Source organism: Hemiscyllium ocellatum, chromosome 15 (genome assembly GCF_020745735.1).
Source record: "Hemiscyllium ocellatum isolate sHemOce1 chromosome 15, sHemOce1.pat.X.cur, whole genome shotgun sequence".
Lineage (NCBI taxonomy): Eukaryota > Metazoa > Chordata > Chondrichthyes > Orectolobiformes > Hemiscylliidae > Hemiscyllium > Hemiscyllium ocellatum.
The window spans coordinates 17,867,955-17,886,852 of NC_083415.1; the positions used below are offsets into that span (position 1 = coordinate 17,867,955).

At 39.5% G+C, this 18,898-nt stretch overlaps 1 protein-coding gene across 1 annotated transcript in view; it reads left to right on the forward strand.

Moving 5' to 3' along the window:
• The window catches only part of ctnnbl1 (catenin, beta like 1), a 177,624-nt gene that overhangs the window by 21,699 nt on the left and 137,027 nt on the right, over window positions 1-18,898 (forward strand). Inside the window, exon 2 of the mRNA XM_060836293.1 lies at window positions 7,205-7,381. Coding sequence (XP_060692276.1) covers window positions 7,205-7,381 — 177 coding nt within the window. The remainder of the gene's footprint in view (window positions 1-7,204; window positions 7,382-18,898) is intronic.

Below are 18,898 nucleotides of genomic sequence, written 5' to 3' on the forward strand. Positions count from 1 at the left end.
CCAAGGATTTTTAACTTATCGAAAAAACAGGGAGGTGGGCAGAGGGGGTGGGGTTGCCTTGTTAGTTAAGAACAAAATTAAATCTATGGCACTGAATGACAAAGCGTCGGATGATGTGGAGTCTGTGTGGGTGGAACTGAGGAACCACAAAGGCAAAAAAACCAAATGTCCTAACAGTGGTTAGGACCAGGGATGCAACATGTACCGGGAAATAGAGAAGGCATGTCGGAAAGGCAAGGTCACTGATCATGGGAGACTTCAATATGCAGGTGGACTGTGTAAATAATGTTGCCAGTGGATCCAAAGAAAGGGAATTCATGCAGGATGGCTTTTGGAACAGCTTGTCATGGAGCCCACAAGGGAGCAGGCTATTCTAGACTTAGTGCTTTGTAATGAACCAGACTTTATAAAAGATCTTAAAGTAAGGGAACCCTTAGGAAGCAGCGATCATAATATGGTAGAGTTCAGTCTGCAGTTTGAAAGAAAGAAGGCAAAATCAGATGCAATGGTGTTACAGTTAAATAAAGGTAATTATGAGGGCATGAAAGAGGAACTGACAAAAATAGACTGGAAGCAGAGGCTAGTGGGGAAGACAGTAGAGCAAAAAATGGGAGGAGTTTGTGGGTATAATTGAGGACAGTGTACAGAGGTTCATCCCCAAGAAAAGAAAGAATATCCGGGGAGGGATTAGACAGCCATGGCTGACAAAGGAAGTCAGGAAATGTATTAAAGAAAAAGGGAAATCCTATAAAGTGGCCAAGAGCAGTAGGAAATCAGAAGGTTGGGAAGGCCACAAAATCAAACAGAGGATAACAAAGAGAGAAATAAGGAAGGAGAGGATCAAATGTGAAGGTAGGCTAGCCAGTAATATTAGAAATGATAGTAAAAGTTTCTTTCAATACATAAGAAACAAACGACAGGCAAAAGTAGACATTGGGCCACTTCAAACTGATGCTGGAAGCCTAGTGATGGGAGGTAAGGAAATAGCAAGAGAACTTAACAAGTACTTTGTGTCAGTCTTCACAGTGGAAGACATGAGTAATATCCCAACAATTAAAGGGAGTCAGGGGGCTGAATTGAGTATGGTTGCCATTACAAAAGAGAGAGTGCTAGAAAAGCTAAAAAATCTTAAAATTGATAAATTTCCTGGCCCCGATGGGATACATCCTAGAGTTCTGAGACAGGTGGCTGAGGAAATAGTGGAGGCATTGGTTGAGATCTTTCAAAAGTCACTGGAGTCAGGGAAAGTCCCGGATGATTGGAAGATCGCTGTTGTAACCCCCTTGTTCAAGAAAGGATCAAGACAAAAGATGGAAGATTATAGGCCAATTAGCCTAACCTCGGTTGTTGGTAAAGTTCTGGAATCCATCATTAAATTCTTGGAAGAGCAGAGTCTGATTAGAACGAGTCAACATGGATTTAGTAAGGGGAGGTCGTGTCTGACTAACCTGTCGGAATTCTTTGAAGAGGTGACAAGTAGGTTAGACCAGGGAAACCCAGTGGATGTGGTCTATCTAGACTTCCAAAAGGCCTTTGATAAGGTGCCACACGGGAGGCTGCTGAGCAAGGTGAGGGCCCATGGTGTTCGAGGTGAGCTACTGGTATGGATTGAGGATTGGCTGTTTGACAGAAGGCAGAGAGTTGGGATAAAAGGGTCTTTTTCGGAATGGCAGCCGGTGACAAGCGGTGTCCCCCAGGGTTCAGTGTTGGGGCCGCAGCTGTTCACATTATATATTAATGATCTGGATGAAGGGACTGGGGCCATTCTAGCGAAGTTTGCCGATGATACGAAGTTAGGTGGATTGGCAGATAGTACTGAGGAAGTGGGGAGGCTACAGAAGGATCGAGACAGTTTGGGAGAGTGGTCCAGGAAATGGCTGATGGAATTCAACGTGAGCAAATGCGAGGTCTTGCACTTTGGAAAAAAGAATAAAAGCATAGACTACTTTCTAAACGGTGAGAAAATTCGTAAAGCCAAAGTACAAAGGGATCTGGGAGTGCTAGTCGAGGATTCTCTAAAGGTAAATATGCAGGTTGAGTCCGTGATTAAGAAAGTGAATGCAATGTTGTCATTTTTCTCAAGAGGTTTGGAATATAAAAGCACTGTTGTGCTACGGAGACTTTATAAAGCTCTGGTTAGGTCCCATTTGAAGTACTGTGTCCAGTTTTGGTCCACACACCTCAGGAAGGACATACTGGCACTGGAGCGTGTCTAGCGGAGATTCACACGGATGATCCCTGGAATGGTAGGTCTAACATATGAGGAACGGCTGAGGATCCTGGGATTGTATTCATTGGAGTTTAGAAGATTAAGGGGAGTTCTAATAGAAACTTACAAGATAATACATGACTTGGAAAGGGTGGATGCTTGGAAATTGTTTCCATTAGGCGAGGAGACTAGGACCTGTGGACACAGCCTTAGAATTAGAGGGGGTGAACAGAATGCGGAGACATTTCTTCAGCCTGAGAGTGGTGGGCCTGTGGAATTCATTGCCATAGAGTGCAGTGGAAGCCGGGACGCTACATGTCATCAAGACAGGGATTGATAAATTGTTGATGTCACAAGGAATTAAGGGCTACGGGGAGAATGCTGGTAAGTGGAGTTGAAAAGCCCATCAGCAATGATTGAATGGTGGAGTGGACTCGATGGGCCGAATGGCCTTACTTCCACTCCTATGTCTTATGGTCATATGGACATGACCAGCTATCCTTAGTAGCTACACACTCAGATGACAAGCAACATGAGTTCGACTGGGACAACACCACTATTATAGGACAAGCCAAACAGAGAACAGCCAGGGAATTCCTAGAGGCATGGCACTCATCCACAGATTATCTCAATAAGCACATTGACCTGGACCCAATATACCGACCACTGCAATGGACAGCTGGAACTGACAACCGGAAGCGGCAGATACAAATCTCTATAAATGCCGGAGGAAACATCACAGAAGTGCTTCACAGGATGCTCCCAAACACTGAGGATGTCACCTAGACAGGGGACGAAACGTCTGCAACACAAATTCCCACGAACAGAACCACGACAACGAGCACCTGAGCTACAAATCTTCTCCCAAACTTATTTATTCACGTTTAAATGTCCTTTGTGGTATTGTTTTATGAAATCTGAATGTAATATTTTCTGTAAATGACTGCATTGTGGATGGTCATCATGGAGTAACAACTTTTGCTGAAGCAACCTAATTTGAAAATAAGGGCCCTTAGTTAACGTTAAGTTTGTAACTTTGTAGAATAAATAACATGCTAATTGTTTTTGCAGGATTAGGGAGCTGATTTTGTGTATTGTCGTAAATGCCAGAGCAATACACATTTGAATGCTGTATTAAGCATTTTCATTCGTTAACACAAAAAACACTTTCGTGCATTCTTAATTTGCTGATCAACTTATTCAAGCTTAGTTATATATCAGTATCACTTTGTTGTTCCAAATTAAAATAGAGCACTTTCTTCAGACGTAAAACTACAGAGAAATTCTCCTTCCTTCAACATGATCTCTTGAAAGCAAGTGATTTTGCAAGATATATTTGAAGTTTAAAGACGTTTCACTTTGAGTAAAGCTAATTTTAACACATTATATTTGTGATAACACAAATATAATGCTGATTGTCATTGTGATACTGATTTTTTTTTAAATATAAATTTTGATTTTGTGTATTAGTCTGTGCAGAAGCTTTATTCTTTAGCCACGGCCAAGTAAAAACGTCAGTACATTTTCAAATTTGAGTGACTTCTGAACAGATATTTTCAAGTTGAAAATGTGTTGCTGGTTAAAGCACAGCAGGTTAGGCAGCATCCAAGGAATAGGAAATTCGACGTTTCGGGCATAAGCCCTTCATCAGGAATGAGGAGAGTGTGCCAAGCAGGCGAAGATATTTTCAAGTATCTATCTTCCAGTATTTGTAGCAAATCTTTAATGAGTAACACTTGCCTTACCATGACAGGGTTTGTTGTTTATTATTTAATCATTTAGTCGTCTTGGGATTCACAATCTAGAATAGCAGAGAGCCATCTTCGATCCGGGAGGGATTCCATAAGAAGCAAATGAGGGTAAAAGAGTTTTCACTGTTTTCAGTTATGATCGGGAATTTTGAGGCAATAAAGACCATTCTGCAAGAAGCATAGTTGATAACTCTCAAATATGATAACTCTCCTCTGCATTTTGAAATATTTCAAGTTTTTCTGCTTCCGTGATAAGCTGTATAGGTTTAGAAGTTTTGTGCTCAGTTAAGTGATTTGACTTAGTGCAGTAGTAGCAATGCCAGAGTTTATAACAGTATGGATGTTGTAGGCAGGGGAAAATTGGACTTGGCTATTCAGTGATACTTCGCTGGGTTGGAGTGTCCAGAACTAGAAGGCATTGGCTTAGGGTGAGAGGGGAAAGATTTAAAATGGATCTAAGAGGCAACTCTTTCACACAGAGGAAGGTGCATGAATGGAATGACCTGCCAGAGGAAGTGGTGGAGGCTGCTACATTTACAACATTTAAAAGGCATCTGGATGGATACATGACTAGGAAAGGTTTAGAGGATATCGGCCAATTGCTGGAAAATAGGAGTAGATTAGGATATCTGGTCGGCATGGACAAGTTGTTTCCATGCTGTATATCTCCATGACTGTACTAATAAGACACTTAATTTTGTCTCTGTTGTGCGAGCAGTCAAACAGTTTACTAGTATTCATTATCCATGATTAGATGCATAAGGACAGAGCACTAGAGAATGTTATCACATGCATGAAATTTTGCACAGTAACGAGTTGACTTGTTTGAAAAGAGATGGAATAATTTAATGTGAAAATAGTGTTTGATGTTTCCCAAAACTCATTGCTGCTAGTTTGCTTAAAATAAGTATTGGGAGTATTGCATGATTTATTGTATCATTTTGAATTAGTGTCTTTTGATGATCAAACAAAATATTGCACTATTCTGATAGCTTGAATGTTGAACTCTTGAATGAGAAAATATAGCACAGTCCATTTAAAATCTGAAATTCTAATATATTGTTGGATGTACACAGCTAATGCAGCATTGTTTTGAAATAGTAGCATCACTGGCTTTCAAATGTTGAAAGCTACATTCTGTAAAGCATATTCCATTGCTGCTATTGAAGTTAAGCGGAGTTTTGTTTTATTATAAGCAACAAGGGATTAGACATCAGGATGTTATGTATGTATCATTGCAGATAAGGATTACTTGATTAAAATGCATCAAATGCATCCTGGGTGAGTTTGAATGTTGAACAGTGTATTTATATTTTAAAATATCCATCATCTATTCTACTAACATTGTCTTGGAAATACTTAACTAAGCTAGTTTTACTCAGAAATACTTAACTGAGCCTATTATGTGTAAGGCACATCATGCTACTATTTCAAAACAATGCTGCATTAGCTGTGTACATCCAGCAATATATTAGAATTTCAGATTTTAAATAGACTGTGCTATATTTTCTCATTCAAGAATTCGACGTTCAAGCTATTAGAACAGTGCAATATTTTGTTTTGAACATCATATTCATCAGGTTTTTTTTCTGTCAATTTTCTGGTTCTATTCAGTTTAATGTGATAAGCTAATGAAAGATATGATACATCTCTCTAAACACTATTAATGCTAAGGTGGAAGAATTCTGCATGGGATGAGTTCACAATCTGGATTGTGGCATTCAGAGATTGGCAAGGGAGATTTTGAAAGAATAGATCAATAAATTGTTTTACAGGAAGTTGAAGATGTAAATAAACTCAGTAATTGTAATACCTGGAGATTTCTTTTAATCGTTCAAAGAAACTGGGCATCTCTGGAAAGTCAATATTTATTGTCCAGTCCTTAAAAAATGGCAGGCCAGTTCCTTGAATTGCTGCAGTCCAGATTCTCCCAGAATCGTTGGACAGAGAGTGCCAAGACGTTAACACAGTGAGGATTTAGGGATGATTACATTTCCTGTATGGAGATAATGACAAGAATTTACGGAGGCAGGAGATAAGAATATTCAGCCTCTGATCGATCTTAGTGTTTATGACTGGTGCAGCTAGATTTTTCGTCAATGCTGATATACAGAATTAAAAATCACACAACGCCAGGTTCTAGTCCAGCAGGTTTATTTTGAAATAATAGTGGGCTTTTAACCATAGAAATGTCTTTTGAATATTAAAGAATTGTTTTGTTGGAGACTTGATGGATGTGTCTTTGTCAGGCTGGAGCTTTTATGTGCACTTGACTGAGACATTTCAGAGGGCCGTTAATGTTGGTTTAGAGTCATGTAGTTACCAAAACGATAACTTGAACTTCAAAATATTCAGCTGGTCAGTGCATATGTTATTCAGCTAGTAATCCAGAGAAGTTGTTTAATAATTTGGAGAACACACTTGAAGTCGCTCCAATTTGCATTCAGTTGATAACCATAGATGTGAAAACCTGATCTCAGTATAAGTGACTGTGTAGGTGTTTATTGTCAGAACATAACAATCGAACCTTGAGGAAGGAAACATGCCACTTCTTCATATCTGACTCCTAACTGCTGTCTAGAATGGCCTGATGGATTATTCAGTTGAGTCAAATTGCGCAGCAAGAATATCTGTCTGAACAGTTGGAGAAGACGACATACCATCACCTTCTCAGGTCACCTAGACCTGGGTAATGATATAGATAGTCACACGTACATCCCAAAAAATAATTAATTACAGCAGGGCACATTTCAGTATGAGTTTTTTGATTACGAGATACAATTGAGCCTTGCAGATTGTAGAGATGTAGCAATGTTGTCATCAGGTATTTCATGAATCCAGAAACCTTGATATCTGATAGTAAAACTGCACAGATGGCTGAAAACTTAAGAGTGACTGCATCTTTTTGAATATCTTTGATAAGTAGACTTTGTCCTTTTGATTAAATTTTCTTCCCTATAGCTTTGTTGTTTAATCATTAGGGATAAGCTCTCTTAACACATATGGTCCTGACAAATCTTGAGTTATTGCTTGATTGAATGGATGGAACTTTTACACATGAGGTATCATTTCTGTTTCTTCTGTAATTGCAGTGTTGTCTGTTGTGGGGACACTAAGTCTTTGGCAGACTGATCTTGTGTGACATTTTAAAAGATCAAGTATTCAAAAATCATAAAAGCAAAACATCTACCTATTTTGGCATAGCTTACAAAGGTCTCTTGGTCATTATTCATATATTTTAAAGCCTGACAGGGGTGCAAAACGTCCCCGTGGTGTTGATGATGATGAAGAAGATTTAAAAGTGTCGCATAAATATGGATCAGCCAGAAGAAGCTATTATGAAGAGAGTGGAACTGTGGCCAATGAAGATGAGGAAGAAGCAGGCAAGAAGAAAATTCTTGAGTTAATGGAAAATGATGAGGTAATATTTCTGAAAAGTCTCTTTTACATCTTTCATTCTAAAGTAACTATTTCTGTTTTGTTATAATTTTGTTCAGTAAACTTTGCAAATTCTGATAATTCTTATTTGTCACTAGTATATTATGTAAAAGTTATTGTTTTCTGACTATAGGCAGCTATTTAAGATCTGTTCTTTTGTATTCTTAAATAAAAAGTTTGACTTGTTCTCTAGGTAATCCAAAGAAAATCCAGAATGTGTATTGCTGGAGCTGTTCCTTTTAATGTAAAGATATTGCCAGCTCAATTAGGAACAGTTGAGTTGCTTCTTTGTGGCATCTGCTGTTGCGTTTTTATAGTTCTCTAACTTATTCATTCATGGCCCATCTACTAGTTTTATGCTGATCATGTTTGCTTGCTAGCATGAAAAAAATTAGAATTAATGGGAACTTATTGAAACTTTTAATGCTTTGTTGATTTTTTTTCTATCAACTACAATGAATGTATACACTTTAATCTTTTTTCATAATTACCATTTGCTAATTAATGGCAGAACAAAGGCATAGACATTCACATTTATAAGTGAATGCTACAGTACATAGTAGGATAACTTGTTTATTTGAAATTCTATTAAGTGTTGTGCAATCATCATCTGAGAAACTAATTCCATCTTGACTTGCATATGAAACTGTATTATTGTGCTAATGATGACTTAGACCGTGCACATGGAGTAAGTTTGGTTGTGACCTCTGACAGGGCGTTTGCTGTAATGCTGTGCATCATTGACTTGCATTTTAGACAAACACATAGACATATATATGTATTCTTTCTTTGAAAAAGAAAGAATACATATACATATATAGCAACTCCAGGATATCCTCAAGCATCATGCAGCCAATTATATACTTTTCAAAGTGTAGTCACTGCTGTGAAGTCAGCCAACTTGAGCATCGCGATTACTGACCACAATATCTGTTTTATGTGATGTTTATATGGGGTTGATTGTGAGTTTAAGTATTGATCACAATGTTGGACATGACTCATTTCCAATCTAAAGAGGGCGATGAATCTTTGTCTCATTGAGAGTGTATTTGAATCTCACTTTAACATTTCGTCCAAAAAATCATAGATGAGAAACCTATAACTTGAAGGTATATTTCTCACATCTTTCCTGTGTTTGACCCTGATGCAGCAGAACCCCAGTTATTGCCAAATATGTTTCTCATCTAAGTTTCTCTGTTCTAAAACTTCTTAATGAGATCGAGTTTTTAAATTTGTTCAGCGTGTGGGCATTAGTGGCTAGGCCAGTATTTAGTGCCATTCATAAATGCCCTTCAAAGGTTGGTGGTGAGTTGCCTTCTTGAATGCTGCAATCTAAATGATACAAATGCACTCACAATGCTATTCACATAGAAGTTCCAGAACTTTAAGCTCCTGACAATGAAGGAATGGTGATAAAACACCAAGTCAGGGTACCTGTGGCTTGGAGGGGAACTTGCAGGTTGAAGATTTGAAATGTTAACTCTGCTTTCTTCTCACGGATGCTAAACGACCTATTGATCTTTTTCCAGCAATTTTTGTTTTTCTTTCAGATCTTCATCCACGATTCTTTTGTTTCATTTATCTACCTGTACTGCTGCCTTAAGGGAATATGGACATATACACCAAGGTCTCTCTGATTCTTTGTACTTCAATTTTGTTGGTCCTTCCATAATTGCATAACTTTTCACTTTTCAGGATTAAATTCCATTTGTCCCTGTTAAACCCATCTGCCCACCCCATCTTTATTGTCTTGGAATCTTTGGCTTTCTTCCTAATTACATGCCATATCACCCATTTTCATGTCATCTGCGGACATACCTTCAATATTCATGTCAAGATCATTAATGTACACAACAAACACTAAGGGGCTCAAGACCAAACTCTGTGGTATGTCACTGGCCATGGGCTTCCAGTCGCAAAACCACCATTTGACCATCAGTCTTGGTTTCCTGTCACTATGTCAATTTCTGATCTAATTTGCCAATTTATTTCTGGATCCATGAGTTGTCATTCATGTTGAAACCTGCTGAAATTGCTAATTCCTCTTCTTTCTCAATGCTAATTCATTGAAGTATATCACTGTCCCCTCCCTGATTTCTATACTTACTTTGCCCTTCAACAAGCATACAGATGGAAAGTACTCATTAAAAGCTCAGCTCTATCTTCTGACATCAAACAGGTCTTTCGCCATTTGGTCTTTAATGGGCTCTTCTTTTTTCCATGATTACTCTCTCACCCCAATATACCTTTGGATTTTTCCTTAATGTTACTTACGAGTGTTTTATCACCTCCTGTCTTTGGTCTTCTAATTTCTTTTTTGAGCAATGCACTGCGTTTTCTGTATTGCTGTAGCTCATCCGTTTTGAGCCTTTGGTACAGTTCTTCTATAACATGATGGTTGCGTTCTTGTGCAATCCTAAATTATAAAAAATCGCACATTAGAAACAATGCTTAGAGTTGGTGATGAAATCGTGTTACAGCCAACACATGTTTTAAAAGTTCACACTTGAGAAACAGTGTACCCAATTCATCAGTTGCATTACAGCAAATGCACGTTTACGAAACGTACATAAGAGCAAAATGGCCTGTATCTATTATAAGCTTCCATTTTTTATTTCCTGTATCAAATTCAGTACATTCCTTGACATCCAGGATTCACCTTTACCACCGTTCACTTTTTACAGAAATATTTTGCCCCTGTACTCTCAGTAATAACTTTCTATCTAGCTCCCACTATTTTGATGTGGATTTTTCAGCAAGTAGCTGTTCCCAGTCCACTTTGGCCAAACCCTGTCGTCTTAAAATCATTCAGAATCTTTATTTTCAGTCCATCTTTGTCGTTATTCATAATTATCTTGCTCTTATTGTGTTTTTTTTTCATCCTGTTGGTTCTAACAACCTTAATTTGGAAAGGAACGCTTTCCTTGTGGATGCCTTTGTCACAGACCAAATAGATTTATGTTTTAAAGGGCTCTGATTGAATCAGACTTCCTTGAGTAATGTAAAGAGTGAGTTTATTCATTACAAACTGTGAAAAGAAACAATAGTGAAACACACGCACAGTTTAGAAATAAAAGGTGAGTCTGAAAAAAGATAAAAGCTAATAAATATGCTGATCACTGAGTTCTGTGAAGACTAGACACTGGGATATTGCGATTTTTAAGTTGAGGAATATTGGGGTGGGATGGCGAACCATTGATTTCAAGATGTTTCATTTTGCAAATCAGCTGAAATGTTTTTGCTTTCAAGTCATAGAGATGTACAACATGGAAACAGACCCTTCAGTCCAACCCGTCCATGCCGACCAGATATCCCAACCCAATCTAGTCCCACTTGCCAGCACCCGGCCCATATCCCTCCAAACCCTTCCTATTCATATATCCATCCAAATGCCTCTTAAATGTTGCAGTTGTACCAGCCTCCATCACTTCATCTGGCAGCTCATTCCATACACATACCACACTCTGTGTGAAAAGGTTGCCCCTTAGGTCTCTTTTATATCTTCTCCCTCTCACCCTAAACCTAAGCCCTCTAGTTCTGGACTCCCTCACCCCAGAGAAAAGACTTTGTCTACTTATCCTATCCATGCCCCTCATAATTTTGTAAACCTCTATAAGATCACCCCTCAGCCTTCGACGCTCCAGGGAAAACAGCCCCAGCTTGTTCAGCCTCTCCCTGTAGCTCAAATCCTCCAACCCTGGCAACATCCGTGTAAATCTTTTCTGAACCCTTTCAAGTTTCACAACATTGGTTAGCTTCATAGGCTGGTTGGATGTTTTGAAATGCAGAATGACACCAACACTGTGGGTTCAATTCCCATAGGTAAGTTAGCCATAGGAAATGCAGGGTTACGGAGTTGGGGTGGGTTTGGGTGAGATGCTTTTCAGAGGGTGGATTTGATGGGCCGAAATGGCCTGCTTCCACACTGTGGTGATTCTAGTTAACTTTATCCAAAAGTTTCTGCACAACCAAAGTTGAATTAACTAATCTGTAATTGCTGGGATTAACCTCACAACCATTTTTGGGGAAGGCTATAAAGAGAGGAAAGTGTTATGGCCACTGCCTCCACAATTTTTAGCCTGACTTGCTTTGAAATCCTTGGATGCATTTCATCTGGTCCTGGTGCTAACATTCTATCATACAATATTTCCTTATTAATTTGGATCCTTTGTCACTAGAAAAGATCCAAATTAATAGAGGTTCTTCCTTTGTCACCGTGACATTGCCAGCAGCATCCTCTCTTATAAACACTGATGCAAAGTATTCATTTACCATTTCAATCATGCCCAATGCCTTCTTTTGTGAATCTACTTTTTTGGTCTCTGATCAGCTCTATTCCTCATCTTAACTCCTTCCTTATTGTTTAAATGCCTATAGAAAATGTTGTTGTGATTTCCCTTTATGTTAGCTGCTAGTCATTTCACATAGTTACCCTTGGCTTTTCGTATTTGCTTTTTCACCTCTCTCTAAACTTCTGCTATTTCTGTTGATTCTCCATGTATTTTCTGCCTTACATCTGTCACAGGCATACCTTTCTAATGTTAATTTATATCTTCTTTATGTCCAGACAGCTCTGGATTTGTTTGTGTTATCTTTTGCATTGGAGAGAATATACCCCGCACTATACCTAAAGCATATGGTCCTTGTCGGCATGCATTGTCTAGCTACTGATCTTCCTGCCAATCTTTTATTCCAGTCAATACTGCTCAGCTCTAGGGTGTAGGTTTGCTCGCTGAGCTGTAGGTTTGATATCCAGAAGTTTCATTACTTGGCTAGGTAACATCATCAGTGGCGACCTCCAAGTGAAGCGAAGCTGTTGTTTCCTGATTTCTATTTATATCTTTCTCCTGGATGGGGTTCCTGGGGTTTGTGGTGATGTCATTTCCTGTTCGTTTTCTGAGAGGTTGATAGATGGTATCTAAATCTATGTGTTTGTTTATGGCATTGTGGTTGGAGTGCCAGACCTGTAGGAATTTTCTGACATGTCTTTGCTTAGCCTGTCCCAGGATAGATGTGTTGTCCAGATAGATGATAGCCAGACTACTAAGACCCCTTGGAATCCTAGTACATACAAACCCACCAACACTCTCAAACAAAAACTAACAAACTTAAAAGACCCAGTACAACCCATGGACAAAACCAACGCTATCTACAAACTTCCACGCAAGGACTGCCACAAACACTGCATAGGACAATCAGGAAGAAAGTTAGCCTCCAGGATACACAAACACCAGCTAGCCACAAAAAGACACAACCCTCTCTCCCTTGTAGGCCTACACATGGATGAAACAAACCACCGTTTTGACTGGGACAACACATCTATCCTGGGACAGGCTAAGCAAAGACATGCCAGAGAATTCCTACAGGCCTGGCACTCCAACCACAACGCCATAAAGAAACACATAGATCTAGATGCCATCTATCAACCCCTCAGTAAATGAACAGGAAATGACATCACCACAAACCCCAGGAACCCCATCCAGGAGAAAGATATAAATAGAAAGCAGGAGACAACAGCTTCGCTTCACCTGGAGGTCGCCACTGATGATGTTACCTAGCCAGGTAACAAAACGTCTGGATATCAAACCTACAGCTCAGCGAGCAAACTTACACCCTAAACCTCAACCTGAGCTACAAACCTTGCACTGCTCAGCTCTGTTCTAGTTCTATTGAAGTCAGCTCTTCATCAAATGATTTGATTTTTTGTGCTCTGGATTGTGTCAAATGTATCATCCATTCTTCCAATACCAGCCTGAATCTTTAAGAGGCAATCATCACTGTTGGCTAAATGTTCTCCCACTGATACTCAGTCCATCTGGCCCATCTCCACTCCAGGGTCCTGTTCCAGGAATGTTTTCTTGTTGGACTGGCACATACTGCTGAGCGCACACTCCTTAACACAATCCAGGAACACTTGCTCTTTGCTGCCCCTTAAGCTGCTAGTATCCCAGTCTAAGTTTGTGTAATTGAAATCCCCCATTACAACTATTCTGTAATGCTGGCATCTCTCTAATTTTCCCGGAGATTTGTTCCTCAACATCCTATCCACTGTTTGATGGTACATAAACTATACTGAGCGATGTAATTTTATTCTGTAACTCTAGCCAAAGTTGACTTCACTCTTGAACCTTTCGAGACATCCTTCTTCTTTGGTCCTGCAATTCTCTCCTTAACTGACACTGCCATCCCTTCTCCTTCCCTTTCTTTTCTACCTTTCATGAACAAACTAGATCCAGAAATATTTAACACCTAATCTTGTCCTTCCTTCAGCCAGTTTTCCAACACTGCTGCAACATCATAATTTCGTAATGCAATGTGCCTGTAATTCTCAACCTCCTTACTGTGCTCTGATTTTCATACATGCACATTAATTCCGTTTTGGACTCCCTTTCTTTCTCCCCTATTATGATCGTTAATTATCTTGCGATTTTCTACACTAGTCCCAACTGTATCCTTAAACATTTTGCAAGCCCTGCTATTCAACTCTAATATTCAGTCTCAGCTCCAACACCGCTGCCAAGTTAGTTTAAAATTCTCACAATAGTACTAGCTAAAGAAATGATACAGAACCTGTACAATTTTGCTATTACAATTCAAACTGTTTGAATCTCTAGCTATCTTCTTTATTAAAATCCTTTCCGTTGGTATAGCCTGCATTTTCTTTGAGTTGAGAATTAAAATTTTGTGCAATATGAGCTGGAGTGAATTTTAGATTGCCATACTGTAAAAATGATCAATCTCGGACACTGGAGATTGTATGCATTGCCTGTTCAACACCTGTATTCTAAAATGCACAACCAACCCATAGTTCCACACAAAATCGATCAGCATAAAACAAGTAGTCAATCTTAATAATTATGCAGAAGCAAACTAATAAATCAAATAGCCAGCTTTGCTTCACACTTGTTTTTTATATTGCTTTGGAAGTTTGAAGAACCTTGAAAAATCAGCTGAGTTTGACGAATGTAATGAGGCTCTTAGTGATCAGTGAAGCCCTCCACAGTTGTCCAAATTTAGACGGAGGCAACTATCCGAGGAAGTGAACAGAATATCCTAGAAAGCAGTAACAATTATAATATAGCAAAGCATGCTCTCAAGATATTGGAGCTTTCTCCCATGACCATGTAAACATGTTAAATAAAATTACCATTTATGTAGCAAACGGCAGATTTCTTGTTTCTCTTTGAAGTGGAGATCGACTTAGAAGAATCAGTTTTCAGAGACTGGTAACCAGGCTGAAGTTATTTCTGAGGATCAAATGGACACTGTGTACAGAAATGAAATAAAGTAGATTCTATTTTCTCTCTTAGTTTCTCTCTTGGGTATATTAATTCTCAAAACTGAGTATTTAGCAAAAATTCCTAATGTTCTAAGTATGAGCAGCCTTCCACCAAAACTATTATGTATTTCTCAAGATTGTAACTCTTATACATAGATTGTCATTTTTATGAAAGTGGTTAAAGAGAGAGTTCTCCACTGTCATGCAAGTTTACTCTCCCTACAGTTTAGTTCATTATATATTGTCAAATATTGCAAGAAACCTCACAGGAACAGGTTAAAATAAAGTATGTCAGTAGCATAAGATGTTATTGTGTCAAACAGCCCAAGGCTTGGTCAACAAGAAGTGCTTTAAAAGAAAGAAAATGAATTATTGAAGTGGGGCAATGTCGATGGTAGTTCCTGAGCTTTGGCCTATGCAATTGAAGGCACCAATATCCATGGTAAGACAATTATTGAGAATGCATCAGAGGTTTAAATCAAGGGAGCACAACTGTTTGAGGGTTGAGTTTGAAGGAAATCAGAGGCTTAGAAGAGAAATGAAAGTAAGAATAAGATCTTTAATAATCAAGATGTTGACCAGGAATCAGTGTAAGTCAGCAAGCACAAAGGTAATAGGCGAACAGGACTAGTTTGTTACATAAATGAACCAGAGGGGTCCAGTTTCGACAGATGCTGCTGAACTATCAGCCAGTTGGGCTCAGTGATAGAATTTCCGAAAGACTTTTAATGATCCAGTGGCTTCAGAAACAAGTCTTCTGTGATCGTTGATACCATATTTTGGAAATCTGCACCAGTCACCATGGGAATTGCTGTGATTCCTGTATCCTTAAGAACTCTTACATTCCTAGTTTCTCTCAAGGGCTGGATGCTTCGCAAGATTGTGTTCTGGGTGCTGAGGGTTACCCTGTGCAATGAGAGTTGATAAATGCATTACATAATTCCCTGACTGAGGCCGAGCATAGATACCATGCAATCCATTCTTAGTCCAGAACCTTCATCGAACAGATAATAAGCTTCCTGACAATGAGATTCAGATGCTTAGATTGATTGCAGTGGCTTTGCAGTACATCCCAGATTGTCTGCCCTAATATCCTAACATGCTGCATTCTACACAATTGGAGCAGGCAAGGAAGGATATGATGGATTCCATAGAGTTAGGAGAGCAGCTCCTGTCTTCTGAGGAGAAAGATGGTGACTTTCTGAAACAGGAACATTGCCTTCAGCATAATACAGTGCATCGTTGAGTGCAACAAGCCAAACAGGACTGAATTAACATCTGGTTTTGAGTTGGGTACAGTCATCACTCATTGACTGTAAATTTGTTATTGGTTTGAAAGCAAGCAGTTCCTACCTGTTCCCAGCAGTATATGCCGATTTTGTTTGTTTGTTTCTTCACTCTTGCTGCTGTTGAATAAAATTGAAGATTGTCAACTGTAAGATATGAGAGTGTGTGTGCGCGCGCGTGTGTGTGCGCGCGCGTGTGTGTGTGTGGGCGCGCGCGTGTGTGTGTGTGTCGAATGTGACCATAGTGTGAAAGATCTCGCTAGGGCTCATGAAAAGACCCCTCCGTGGAATTCAACAAAATTGGACTTTTCTGGTAAAATTCACTCTATAGTTTAATAGATTAGGGGCAAGAATATATGAAGTAGAAAAACATTGAGCATTTCATAAGATTTAGGAGGACAATTAGTCTATTTAGCCCATCGAATCTGCTTCGTCATTTGATCTTGGCTAATATGCTCTCCACCCTCATTTTCCCACCTTTTCCCCATAGCCCTTCAACACATTATCAATAAAAAAATCTGTCAAACTTCTCCTTAAATTTACTCAATGTTCCAGCATCCACTGCACTTTGAGATGGCAAATTCCACAGATGCACAACCCTTTGGGAGAAGTAGTTTCTTCTTGAGAATGTGTACAGAGTATAAGCAGGCAGGGAAAGAGTTAAGTTCCGAGTTTTGTGAAGCAAGGGGTTCAGCTGAGCATGACTCAGGTCAGATAAAAACTTACAGTTAACAATAGGCTGCTGCAGGCAAAGGTAATGGGTTAACAAGGTGGAACAGCATTCTTATGTAGAGCCATTTAACAATATTGGAAACATTCAGTATGCAAGGTCAGCTAACAAGGGGAAAAGTATCCATTGTATGAATCCATTTAGCAAGGTTAAGAACACTCGTTGTATAAAACTAAAGGGCTTGGTCTCCGTTATTGATACGAGTTGATTGTAACAGTCACCCAATTAATATGTATATTGCCTTATCTGAATGCGTCTCCCTGTAAAATGACTATATAGTTCATTAAGAAACTGCTGTTTCAGAGAAGACTGTGATCTCATGTTCCTGTGCGCATAGAGTCATAGAGATGTACAGCACGGAAACAGACCATTCCGTCCAAATCGTCCGTGCCGACCAGATATCCCAACCTAACCTAGACACATTTGCCAGCACATGGCCCACATCCCTCCAAATCCTTCCTATTCATATACCCATCAAGATGTGTTTTTAAATGTTCCAGTCGTACTAACCTCCACCACTTCCTCTGGCAGATCATTCGATACAAGCACTACCTTGTGTGAAAAAGTTACCCCTTAAGTCTCTTTTTTTATATCTTCCCCTCTCACCCTAAACCTATGCCCTCTAGTTCTGGACTCCCACACCTCAGGGAAAAGACTGTGTGTCTATCCTATCCATACCCTACATGATTTTCTCAACCTCAAGGGTCACCCCTCACCCTCCAACACTCCAGAGAAAACAGCCCTAGCCTATTCAACCTCCCCCTATATCTCAAATCTTCCAACCCTGGCAACATCCTTGTAAATCTTTTCTGAACCCTTTCAAGTTTCACATCTTTCTGATAGGAAGGAGACCAGAATTGCATGCAGTATTCCAAAAGTGGTCTAACCAATGTCCTGTACAGCTGCAACATGACCTCCCAACTCCTGTACTCTGACCAATAAAGGAAGGCATACCAAACGCCTTTTTCATTATCCTATCTACCTGTGACTTTACTTTCAAGGAGCTATGAACCTGCAGTCCAAGGTCTCATTGTTCAGCAACACTCCCTAGGACCTTACTGTTAAGAGTATAAGTTCTGCTAAGACTTGTTTTCCCAAAATGCAGCACCTCTCATTTATCTGAATTAAACTCCATCTGCCACTTTTCAGCCCATTGGCCCATCTGATCAAAATTCCATTGTAATCTGAGGTAACTTTCTTCATTATCCACTACACCTCCAATTTTGGTGTCATCTGCAAACTTATCATCTATAGCTCCTATGTTCACATCTAAATAATTTATAAAAATGACAAAAAACAGTCTATCCAGCACCGATCCTTCTGGCACTCTACTGTTCACAAGCCTCCAGTCTGAAAAGCAACCCTCCACCACCACCCTCTGTCTGCTACTTTTGAGCCAGTTCTGTATCCAAATGGTTAGTTCTCCCTGTATTCCGTGAGATCTAACCTTGCTAACCAGTCACCCATGGGGAACCTTGTCAAACACCTTACCAAAGTCCATATAAATCATATCTGCCTCTCTGCCCATATCAATTATTTTTGTTACTTTCTTCAAAAAACTCAATCAAGTTTGTGAGACATGATTTCCCATGCACATAGGTGTGTTGACTATCCCTAATCAGTCCTTGCCTTTCCAAGTACATGTACATCCTGTCCCTCAGGATTCCGTCCAACAACTTGCTCGCCACCAATGTCAGACTCACTGGTCTATAGTTCCTTGGCTTGTCCTTACACCTTTCTTAAATAGTGGCACCATGTTAACCAACCTCCGGTCTTCTGGCACCTCACTTGTAAAGATCAATGATACAAATATCTCAGCAAGGGGCCCAGCAATTACCTGCCTAACTTCTCACAGAGTTCTTGGGTACATCTGATCAGGTCCTGGGATTTATCCACTTTTATGCATTTCAAGACATCCACCACCACCACCAAGTCAACATTCCATTCGCTTTCTTTATTATCTGTTGTATCTGCATGATAGTTTTGTGACTCATTTGAAGGTAACTTAACTAAACAAAACATTAGTTAAATAAAAATAATATGGACATTTTTCAAGATGTCACCATCTATTTCCCTACATTCTACATCTTCTGTGTCCTTCTCCACAGTAAACACTGATGCAAAAGACTTCTTTAATATCTCTCCCATCTCCTGCGACTCGACACAAAGGCCATCCTGGCGATCGTTCTGTCTTTCTCCAGGGCC